Source organism: Dendropsophus ebraccatus, chromosome 12, assembly GCF_027789765.1.
Source record: "Dendropsophus ebraccatus isolate aDenEbr1 chromosome 12, aDenEbr1.pat, whole genome shotgun sequence".
In the NCBI taxonomy this organism is placed as follows: Eukaryota; Metazoa; Chordata; class Amphibia; order Anura; family Hylidae; genus Dendropsophus; species Dendropsophus ebraccatus.
This window is the reverse complement of record NC_091465.1, coordinates 87,423,929-87,436,042: the sequence shown is the minus strand read 5'-3', so window position 1 is coordinate 87,436,042 and position 12,114 is coordinate 87,423,929. Positions and strand designations below refer to the sequence as shown.

The following is a 12,114-nucleotide window of genomic DNA, read 5'->3' as shown; positions in this document are numbered from 1 at the left end:
CCTACAGGGGGCAGTATACATGATCAGGAGGAAGACCGTATACATTACACAGCCTACAGGGGGCAGTATACATGATCAGGAGGAAGACCATATACATTACACAGCCTACAGGGGGCAGTATACATGATCAGGAGGAAGACCGTATACATTACACAGCCTACAGGGGGCAGTATACATGATCAGGAGGAAGACCATATACATTACACAGCCTACAGGGGGCAGTATACATGATCCAGAGGGGGAGGAAGACTGTATACATTACACAGCCTACAGGGGGCAGTATACATGATCAGGAGGAAGACCATATACATTACACAGCCTACAGGGGGCAGTATACATGATCCGGAGGGGGAGGAAGACCGTATACATTACACAGCCTACAGGGGGCAGTATACATGATCAGGAGGAAGACCATATACATTACACAGCCTACAGGGGGCAGTATACATGATCAGGAGGAAGACCGTATACATTACACAGCCTACAGGGGGCAGTATACATGATCAGGAGGAAGACCGTATACATTACACAGCCTACAGGGGGCAGTATACATGATCAGGAGGAAGACCGTATACATTACACAGCCTACAGGGGGCAGTATACATGATCAGGAGGAAGACCATATACATTACACAGCCTACAGGGGGCAGTATACATGATCAGGAGGGGGAGGAAGACTGTATACCTTACACAGCCTACAGGGGGCAGTATACATGATCCAGAGGGAGAGGAAGACCGTATACATTACACAGCCTACAGGGGGCAGTATACATGATCAGGAGGGGGAGGAAGACCATATACATTACACAGCCTACAGGGGGCAGTATACATGATCAGGAGGAAGACCATATACATTACACAGCCTACAGGGGGCAGTATACATGATCAGGAGGGGGAGGAAGACCATATACATTACACAGCCTGCAGGGGGCAGTATACATGATCAGGAGGGGGAGGAGGACCATATACATTACACAGCCTACAGGGGGCAGTATACATGATCCGGAGGGGGAGGAAGACCATATACATTACACAGCCTACAGGGGGCAGTATACATGATCCGGAGGGGGAGGAAGACCATATACATTACACAGCCTACAGGGGGCAGTATACATGATCAGGAGGGGGAGGAAGACTGTTAACATTACACAGCCTACAGGGGGCAGTATACATGATCAGGAGGAAGACCATATACATTACACAGCCTACAGGGGGCAGTATACATGATCCGGAGGGGGAGGAAGACCATATACATTACACAGCCTGCAGGGGGCAGTATCAAATATACCGAGTGTGGGGGTATATACATTATCCAGCCTGTAGGGGGCAGTATTCATTGTACAGAGTATGGGGGGGGGAGGCATATACATTATACAGCCTGCAGGGGGCAATATTTCATATACAGAATATAGGAGGGCATAAGCATTATCCAGCCTGCAGGGGGCAGTATTTATTGTAAAGTGTATGGGGGTTATATACATTATCCAGCCTGCAGGGGGCAGTATTCATTATACAGAGTATGGGTGGGTGGGGGGGAGGCATGTGCATTACACAGCCTGCTGGGGGCAGAATTTATTATATACAGTATGGGGGGAGGCATATTCATTATACAGAGTATGGGGGGGGGGAGGCGTATTCATTATACAGAGTATGGGGGGGTATTTATTATACAGAGTATGGGGGGGGGGCATATTCATTATACAGAGTATGGGGGGGTATTTATTATACAGAGTATGGGGGGGGAGGCGTATTCATTATACAGAGTATGGGGGGGAGGCGTATTCATTATACAGAGTATGGGGGGGAGGCGTATTCATTATACAGAGTATGGAGGGGGGAGGCGTATTCATTATACAGAGTATGGGGGGGAGGCGTATTCATTATACAGAGTATGGAGGGGGGAGGCGTATTCATTATACAGAGTATGGAGGGGGGAGGCGTATTCATTATACAGAGTATGGGGGGAGGCGTATTCATTATACAGAGTATGGGGGGGAGGCGTATTCATTATACAGAGTATGGGGGGAGGCGTATTCATTATACAGAGTATGGGGGGGAGGCGTATTCATTATACAGAGTATGGGGGGGAGGCGTATTCATTATACAGAGTATGGGGGGGAGGCGTATTCATTATACAGAGTATGGGGGGGTAGGCGTATTCATTATACAGAGTATGGGGGGGGGAGGCGTATTCATTATACAGAGTATGGGGGGGAGGCGTATTCATTATACAGAGTATGGGGGGGGAGGCGTATTCATTATACAGAGTATGGGGGGGGAGGCGTATTCATTATACAGAGTATGGGGGGGGAGGCGTATTCATTATACAGAGTATGGGGGGGAGGCGTATTCATTATACAGAGTATGGGGGGGAGGCGTATTCATTATACAGAGTATAGGGGGGGAGGCGTATTCATTATACAGAGTATGGGGGGGAGGAGTATTCATTATACAGAGTATGGGGGGGAGGCGTATTCATTATACAGAGTATGGGGGGGAGGCGTATTCATTATACAGAGTATGGGGGGGAGGCGTATTCATTATACAGAGTATGGGGGGGAGGAGTATTCATTATACAGAGTATGGAGGGGGGAGGCGTATTCATTATACAGAGTATAGGGGGGGAGGCGTATTCATTATACAGAGTATGGTGCTATATTACACATATGGCCGCAGTTTTCTTGTCTGTTTGGGGATAAGATGGTGGTGCAGGCGCCTGTGTGCAGTGACCAGCAGGGGGTGTAAGTGGAGTGATGGGAGGTTGTCATTTGTGGCTGGAGTTGCTGGGGCTGTGGGTGCGACGCTCTGCACTGAGGGTCCGGGTTATATGATACACTCCCACCACTTGAAGGAGAACGGCTTCCGGACCACGTTGGTGCCGCAGTGCACCTCCCCCAGGTACTGATGGTAGGAGGAATAGTCATCGAGGAAGGTGCAGACCAGGCCCAGGGGCTCCAGCAGGGAGCGCACCTTCTCCTCCAGGCAGCATCTGCCATAGATTTTGGGGCCAAATGGTTTGGGGATCCCCAGCTGCTTCCCCAGGACAAGCATGTTCACCTGGAGGGGAGGAGAGAGGGGTCAGACACTCCGCAAAGAACCATCTACCATGGTGACAGAACTCTGCTGGTGGCTGTGTATATATATATATTTATATACCGTATATAATATGGTGGTGTCTATATACTCTATATTATGGTGGTGACTATATACTGTATACCCTGGTGGTGTCTATATACTGTATACCCTGGTGGTGTCTATATACTGTATATAATATAGCAGTGTCTATATACTGTATACCAGGGTGGTGTCTATATACTGTATACCCTGGTGGTGTCTATATACTGTATGTAATATAGTGGTGTCTATATACTGTATACCCTGGTGGTGTCTATATACTGTATATAATATAGCAGTGTCTATATACTGTATACCCTGGTGGTGTCTATATACTGTATACCCTGGTGGTGTCTATATACTGTATATAATATGGCGGTGTCTATATACTGAATACCCGGGTGGTGTCTATATACTGTATACCCTGGTGGTGTCTATATACTGTATATAATATAGCAGTGTCTATATACTGTATACCCTGGTGGTGTCTATATACTGTATACCCTGGTGGTGTCTATATAATGTATGTAATATAGTGGTGTCTATATACTGTATACCCTGGTGGTGTCTATATACTGTATATAATATAGTGGTGTCTATATACTGTATATAATATAGCGGTGTCTATATACTGTATACCCTGGTGGTGTCTATATACTGTATGTAATATGGTGGTGTCGATATACTGTATACCCTGGTGGTGTCTATATACTGTATATAATATAGAGGTGTCTATATACTGTATACCCTGGCAGTGTCTATATACTGTATATAATATAGTGGTGTCTATATACTGTATATAATATAGCGGTGTCTATATACTGTATACCCTGGTGGTGTCTATATACTGTATATAATATAGCGGTGTCTATATATTGTATACCCTGGTGGTGTCTACATACTGTATATAATATAGAGGTGTCTATATACTGTATATAATATAGAGGTGTCTATATACTGTATACCCTGGCAGTGTCTATATACTGTATATATTATGGTGGTGTCTATATACTGTATACCCTGGCAGTGTCTATATACTGTATATAATCTCCCTAACATCTCACCATATTGGGGAAGAAGGACTCTGCGTTCTCCATGTCGGAGTCGCACTTGTACAGCATGGGGATGTCTATGATGTCTTCCTCAGAAAGTCCCAGATCCTTCTTCATGATCTTCCGGTTCAGGTCAATGCTTTCCTGAAAGAGAAGCATATAAGATGGTAGGCGGAGCCTCGACAACTGGGCGTGACCCCTGAGGGTCATTGCTGTGGGATCCTCCTTTACCTGACAGAGCTTTGAGGAATCCATCAGGATTTTGCTTGACAAGATGTCATTGATGGTGTACTTCACTTTATCTAACCCTGAAAGATGAAAATGTCATCCAATCAGAACACAGCCCTGACCTATGTGGTGTAGGAGGTTGTCACAGCTCCGCCCCTTTATCCCCTTACCGCCCCAGATGCCCCCCCCCAGCCGCACCACATGGCTGCACCCCCTTACCGCCCCAGATGGTTACCCAGACTGCCCTAGATGCCCCCCCCCCAACCGCACCAAATAGCCCCCCCCCCAACCGTACCAGATGGCTGCACCCCCTCACAACCCCAGATGTCTGTCCCCTGACTTCCCCCCCCTCCCAACCGCACCAGATGGCTGCCCCTGACCGCACCAGATGCCTGCCCCTCTCACAACCCAGGTGTCTGTCCCCTGACCGCCCCAGATGTGCCCCCCCCTCCCAACAGCACCAGATGGCTTCTCTCCCTCACCATTCCACAGAGTTGACCCCTCCCCCACTGCCCCACACAGCTGCACCCCCTCACCCCCCACACAGCTGCACCCCCACACCCCCCACACAGCTGCACCCCCTCACCCCCCACACAGCTGCACCCCCACACCCCCCACACAGCTGCACCCCCACACCCCCCACACAGCTGCACCCCCTCACCCCCACAGAGCTGCACCCCCCACACAGCTGCACCCCCACACAGCTGCACCCCCACACCCCCACACAGCTGCACCCCCTCACCCCCCACACAGCTGCACCCCCACACCCCCACACAGCTGCACCCCCTCACCCCCCACACAGCTGCACCCCCACACAGCTGCACCCCCTCACCCCCCACACAGCTGCACCCCCCACACAGTTGAACCCCCTCACCCCCCACACAGCTGCACCCCCTCACCCCCCACACAGCTGCACCCCCTCAGCCCCCACACAGCTGCACCCCCACACCCCCCCACACAGCTGCACCCCTCACTCCCCACACAGCTGCACCCCCTCACCCCCACACAGCTGCACCCCACACACAGCTGCACCCCTCACCCCCCACACAGCTGCACCCCCCACACAGCTGCACCCCCACCCCACCCACACAGCTGCACCCCCTCACCCCCCACACAGCTGCACCCCCTCACCCCCCACACAGCTGCACCCCCCACACAGCTGCACCCCCTCACCCCCCACACAGCTGCACCCCCTCACCCCCCACACAGCTGCACCCCCCACACAGCTGCACCCCCTCACCCCCCACACAGCTGCACCCCCACACCTCCCACACAGCTGCAGCCCCTCACCCCCCACACAGCTGCACCCCCACACCCCCCACACAGCTGCACCCCCTCACCCCCCACACAGCTGCACCCCCTCACCTCCCACACAGCTGCAGCCCCTCACCCCCCACACAGCTGCAGCCCCTCACCCCCCACACAGCTGCACCCCCCCACAGCTGCACCCCCACACCCCCCACACAGCTGCACCCCCTCACCCCCCACACAGCTGCACCCCCTCACCCCCCACACAGCTGCACCCCCTCACCCCCCACACAGCTGCACCCCCACACCTCCCACACAGCTGCAGCCCCTCACCCCCCACACAGCTGCACCCCCACACCCCCCACACAGCTGCACCCCCACACCCCCCACACAGCTGCACCCCCTCACCCCCCACACAGCTGCACCCCCCTCACCCCCCACACAGCTGCACCCCCTCACCCCCCACACAGCTGCACCCCCACACCTCCCACACAGCTGCAGCCCCTCACCCCCCAACACAGCTGCACCCCCACACCCCCCACACAGCTGCACCCCCACACCCCCCACACAGCTGCACCCCCTCACCCCCCACACAGCTGCACCCCCTCACCCCCCACACAGCTGCACCCCCACACCTCCCACACAGCTGCAGCCCCTCACCCCCCACACAGCTGCACCCCCACACCCCCCACACAGCTGCACCCCCACACCCCCCACACAGCTGCACCCCCACACCCCCCACACAGCTGCACCCCCTCACCCCCCACACAGCTGCACCCCCCACACAGCTGCACCCCCTCACCCCCCTCATTTCCCACCTTCGAACATGACCGCATCCCCGTGTCCTTCTTTCTGCTTCTTCCTAAAAAGATCCAGACAGGCCTGAGGACTCGCCAGCAGCAGCCGGAACCCCTGAGGAGATAACAGACAACATCTCATCCTCTGCACCGGGAGGCTGCAACATACACGGGGACAGCGGCTTCCCATGGAGGTGGAGTGCCCCTTTAGGGATCGTGTATAGTTCCCGAGTCCCCATCACTGGTCTTACCTTCCTATTTGGGGCCGGCACAAAAGACATGAACTCATCAATATGGCCGACGTAGAGCCAGGTGGAGAACAGGAGGACGGGGGCCTGGACCTGCTGAGCGTGGAGGAAATCCCGGAGGACCTGATTCATGCGCATGCTGCTCCTGCGGATAACAGAGGGGAAAGAGAGTCACTGCGGGGGCCACACAGATGGAGGGGGGGTGCAGAGTCACTGCGGGGGCCACACAGATGGTGGGGGGGTGCAGACTCACTGCGGGGGCCACACAGATGGAGGGGGGGTGCAGAGTCACTGCGGGGGCCACACAGATGGTGGGGGGGTACAGAGTCACCACAGGGGCCACACATGGGGGGGGTGGAGTCACCACTGGGGCAGCAGAGATGGGGGGAGGGTGCGGGGAGTCACTGCGGGGGACACACAGATGGTGGTGGTGCGGGGAGTCACCACAGGGGCCACACAGATGGTGGGGGGGTGCAGAGAGTCACCGCGGGGGCCACACATGGGGGGGGGGGTGGAGTCACCACTGGGGCTGCAGAGATGGGGGGAGGGTGCGGGGAGTCACTGCGGGGGCCACAGAGATGGGGGAGATGCAGAGTCACCGCGGGGGTCACACAGATGGTGGGGGTGCGGGGAGTCACCGCGGGGGCCACACAGATGGTGGGGGGGGTGCAGAGAGTCACCGCGGGGGCCACACATGGGGGGGTGGAGTCACCACTGGGGCCACAGAGATGGGGGGAGGGTGCGGGGAGTGACTGCGGGGGCCACAGAGATGGGGGGAGGGTGCGGGGAGTCACCACGGGGGCCACACAGATGGTGGGGGAGTCACTGCAGGGGGCCACAGAGATGTGGGGGGTGCAGAGAGCCACCACAGGGGCCACACAGATGGAGGGGGGTGCAGAGAGCCACCACGGGGACCACACAGATGGTGGGGGTTCGGGGGCCATATAGATGGTAGGGGGCGCTGCTGCCTCCATTCACCCATCACTAGACTCACAAGATGGAGGAGGCGCTCATCTCCTCCTAACACCATATAAAGCTTCATAGACTTCACCCTGATATAACTACAGGACAACACCATCACCCCCCACACCAACAGTACAGGCTCAGCAATAAGTATCACATGATAGGCTTAGATACACATCACACACGACAGGCTTAGATACACATCACACATGATAGGACCGTCTTTTGTTGGCATCATGGGGGATGTCAGCTCACTTGTTCAGCCCGTCTCCGATGAGTATCCTCCCCAGCGGATACGCTTTTCCATGTACCACCACGGGAGGACTGACTTCCAGGTTCCCAAAAGAGTCCAGGGTGTTGACGGTGCTGCTGTCATCCGGCTCCCGGGTCACGTATCCAAAGTCGGGTCCCTGAGGAAGACGGAAATACAAAGTGACATGTAGAAGCATCAATAGTGGCTGCTGGGTGAAGGAGGCGGAGCTCCCAGCAGCACAGAGGGTTTCAGGAGACAGGTGTGCTGAGGGGGCAGTGACAGGTGCAGTGACAGGTGGGCTGAGGGGGCAATGACAGGTGCAGTGACAGGTGTGCTGAGGGGGCAGTGACAGGTACAGTGACAGGTGTGCTGAGGGGGCAGTGACAGGTGCAGTGACAGGTGGGCTGAGGGGGCAATGACAGGTGCAGTGACAGGTGGGCTGAGGGGGCAATGACAGGTGCAGTGACAGGTGCAGTGACAGGTGTGCTGAGGGGGCAGTGACAGGTTCAACATTATACTATAACAGCGACCGACCAGAACTTCTGAGACCGGGAAATTCTTCAGTCCTCGGTTTCTTGGTGAATCCAAAACAACAGGAAATTGCTTGTGAGGAGCCTCAGTGTATCCGAACTCCATCTCATCCTGCAAGACACCGAGAGACACACGGCATAAGGTACAGGAGGGGAAGAGAGGGTGAAAGATGTGAGAGACAACTCAAAGCTAAAGAGAGAGGAAGGAAGAGACCGCTCAAATGTAAAGAGAGAAAGTAAGAGACAGCTCAAAGCTAAAGAGAGAGGGCTAAAGAAGTAAGAGACAGCTCAAAGCTAGTGAGAGGGAGTAAGAGACAGCTCAAATGTAAAGAGAGGAAGTAAGAGACAGTTCAAAGCTAGAGAGAGGGAGTAAGAGACAGCACAAAGCAAAAGAGAGGGAGTAAGGGTACAATTACACGGAACGATTATTGGCCCTATCCGGAAAATAAACACAACGACCATCGGCTGATCATTGATACAGGTTTAGACCAATAATTGTCAGGCACCGACCGCGCATCACTGCATGTAATAGCACTGCGGCCGGCAGCTGACAATTTCCAAAATAAATACATTACCTATCCATGGTCCAGGGCTCTGCTTCTCCCCAGGTCCTGCGTGCTGCAGCTTCAGAGCAGCCTGTCTCAGCTAACAAGCCGCTCAGCCAATCACTGGCCAGGACCGCAGTCAGTTAAGACAGGCCCCTCTGAAGCTGCGGCTAATACAGGCCCCAGACCAGACCCCTAAACTATTACAGGCCCCAGACCAGACCCCTAAACTAATACAGACCTCAGACCAGACCAGACCCCTAAACTAATACAGACCCCAGACCAGACCCCTAAACTAATACAGACCTTAGACCGAACCCGTAAACTAATACAGACCCCAGACCAGACCCCTAAACTAATACAGACCCCAGACCAGACCCCTAAACTAGTACAGACCTCAGACCGGACCCGTAAACTAATACAAAGCCCAGACCAGACCTCTAAACTAATACAGACCCCAGACCAGACCCCTGATCTAATACAGACCCCTAAACTAATACAGAGCCCAGACCAGACCCCTAAGCTAATACAGACCACAGACCAGACCCCTAAACTAATAGAGGCCCCAGACCAGACCCCTAAACTAATACAGAGCCCAGACCAGACCCCTAAGCTAATACAGAATACAGACCAGACCCCTAAACTAATAGAGGCCCCAGACCAGACCCCTAAACTAATACAGACACCAGACCAGACGCCTTAACTAATCCAGACCCCAGACCAGACCCCTAAACTAATACAGACCCCTAAAATAATCCAGACCCCAGACCAGACCCCTAAACTAATCCAGACCCCAGACCAGACCCCTAAACTAATACAGACCACAGACCAAACTCCTAAACTAATACAGACCGCTAAACTAATAAAGACCCCAGACCAGACCCCTAAACTAATAAAGACCACAGACCAAACTCCTAAACTAATACAGACCCCAGACCAGACCCCTAAACTAATACAGACCCCAGACCAGACCCCTAAACTAATACAGACCGCTAAACTAATAAAGACCCCAGACCAGACCCCTAAACTAATAAAGACCCCAGACCAAACCCCTAAACTAATAAAGACCCCAGACCAGACCCCTAAACTAATACAGACCCCAGACCCCTAAACTAATACAGACCCCTTAACTAATCCAGACCCCAGACCAGACCCCTAAACTAATACAGACTGCTAAACTAATAAAGACCCCAGACCAGACCCCTAAGCTAATACAGACCCCAGACCAGACCCCTTAACTAATACAGAGCCCAGACCAGACCCCTAAACTAATACAGACCCCTAAACTAATACAGACACCAGACCAGACCCCTAAATTAATCCAGACCCCAGACCAGACCCCTAAACTAATACAGACCCCAGACCAGACCCCTAAACTAATACAGACCCCAGACCAGACCCCTAAGCTAATACAGACCCCAGACCAGACCCCAAAACTAATACAAACCCCTAAGCTAATACAGACCCCAGACCAGACCCCTAAACTAATACAGACCCCTAAGTTAATACAGACCCCAGACCAGACCCCTAAACTAATACAGACCCCTAAACTAATACAGACCCCAGACCAGACCCCTAAGCTAATACAGACCCCAGACCAGACCCCAAAACTAATACAAACCCCTAAGCTAATACAGACCCCAGACCAGACCCCTAAACTAATACAGACCCCTAAGTTAATACAGACCCCAGACCAGACCCCTAAACTAATACAGACCCCTAAACTAATACAGACCCCAGACCAGACCCCTAAACTAATACAGACCCCTAAACTAATACAGACACCAGACCAGACCCCTAAATTAATCCAGACCCCAGACCAGACCCCTAAACTAATACAGACCCCTAAACTAATCCAGACCCCAGACCAGACCCCTAAACTAATACAGACCCCAGACCAGACCCCTTAACTAATACAGAGCCCAGACCAGACCCCTAAACTAATTTAGAGCCCAGACCAGACCCCTAAACTAATACAGGCCCCAGACCAGACCCCTAAACTAATACAGACACCAGACCAGACCCCTAAACTAATACAGGCCCCAGACCAGACCCCTAAACTAATACAGACACCAGACCAGACCCCTAAACTAATACAGACACCAGACCAGACCCCTAAACTAATACAGACCTCAGACCAGACCAGACCCCTAAACTAATACAGACACCAGACCAGACCCCTAAACTAATACAGACACCAGACCAGACCACTAAACTAATATAGACACCAGACCAGACCCCTAAACTAATACAGACACCAGACCAGACCCCAAAACTAATACAGACCGTAAAACTAATACAAACCTCAGACCAGACCTCTAGACTAATATAGACAACAGACAATATTAGATTGTCAGCTCCTGGGCCCAGCAGTATGAGTAGACTGTCAGCTCCTGGACCCGGTGATATGAGTGTCAGCTCCTGGGCCCGGCTGTATGAGAGTCAGCTCCTGGGCCCGGCGGTATGAGCGTCAGCTCCTGGGCCCGGCGGTATGGGCCCTAAACTAATACAGACCCCAGACCAGACCCCTAAACTAATACAGACCTCAGACCTGACCCCTGATCTAATACAGACCCCTAAACTAATACAGACCTCAGACCGAACCCATAAACTAATACAGACCCCAGACCAGACCCCTAAACTAATACAGACCCCAGACCAGACCCCTAAACTAGTACAGACCTCAGACCGGACCCGTAAACTAATACAAAGCCCAGACCAGACCTCTAAACTAATACAGACCCCAGACCAGACCCCTGATCTAATACAGACCCCTAAACTAATACAGAGCCCAGACCAGACCCCTAAGCTAATACAGACCACAGACCAGACCCCTAAACTAATAGAGGCCCCAGACCAGACCCCTAAACTAATACAGAGCCCAGACCAGACCCCTAAGCTAATACAGACCACAGACCAGACCCCTAAACTAATAGAGGCCCCAGACCAGACCCCTAAACTAATACAGACACCAGACCAGACGCCTTAACTAATCCAGACCCCAGACCAGACCCCTAAACTAATACAGACCCCTAAAATAATCCAGACCCCAGACCAGACCCCTAAACTAATCCAGACCCCAGACCAGACCCCTAAACTAATACAGACCGCTAAACTAATAAAGACCCCAGACCAG

General features: G+C 53.0%; 1 protein-coding gene across 1 annotated transcript in view; it reads right to left on the bottom strand.

Moving 5' to 3' along the window:
• Nucleotides 1-2,293: 2,293 nt before the first annotated feature.
• LOC138768846 (protein-arginine deiminase type-1-like) overlaps nucleotides 2,294-12,114 on the bottom strand; it is a 30,918-nt gene continuing 21,097 nt past the window's right edge. The window contains exons 10-16 of the mRNA XM_069946811.1: nucleotides 8,438-8,545; nucleotides 7,906-8,060; nucleotides 6,691-6,832; nucleotides 6,461-6,554; nucleotides 4,398-4,474; nucleotides 4,179-4,310; nucleotides 2,294-3,057 (exon numbers count right to left, since the gene is read on the bottom strand). Coding sequence (XP_069802912.1) covers nucleotides 2,824-3,057; nucleotides 4,179-4,310; nucleotides 4,398-4,474; nucleotides 6,461-6,554; nucleotides 6,691-6,832; nucleotides 7,906-8,060; nucleotides 8,438-8,545 — 942 coding nt within the window. The 3' untranslated portion in view covers nucleotides 2,294-2,823. The remainder of the gene's footprint in view (nucleotides 3,058-4,178; nucleotides 4,311-4,397; nucleotides 4,475-6,460; nucleotides 6,555-6,690; nucleotides 6,833-7,905; nucleotides 8,061-8,437; nucleotides 8,546-12,114) is intronic.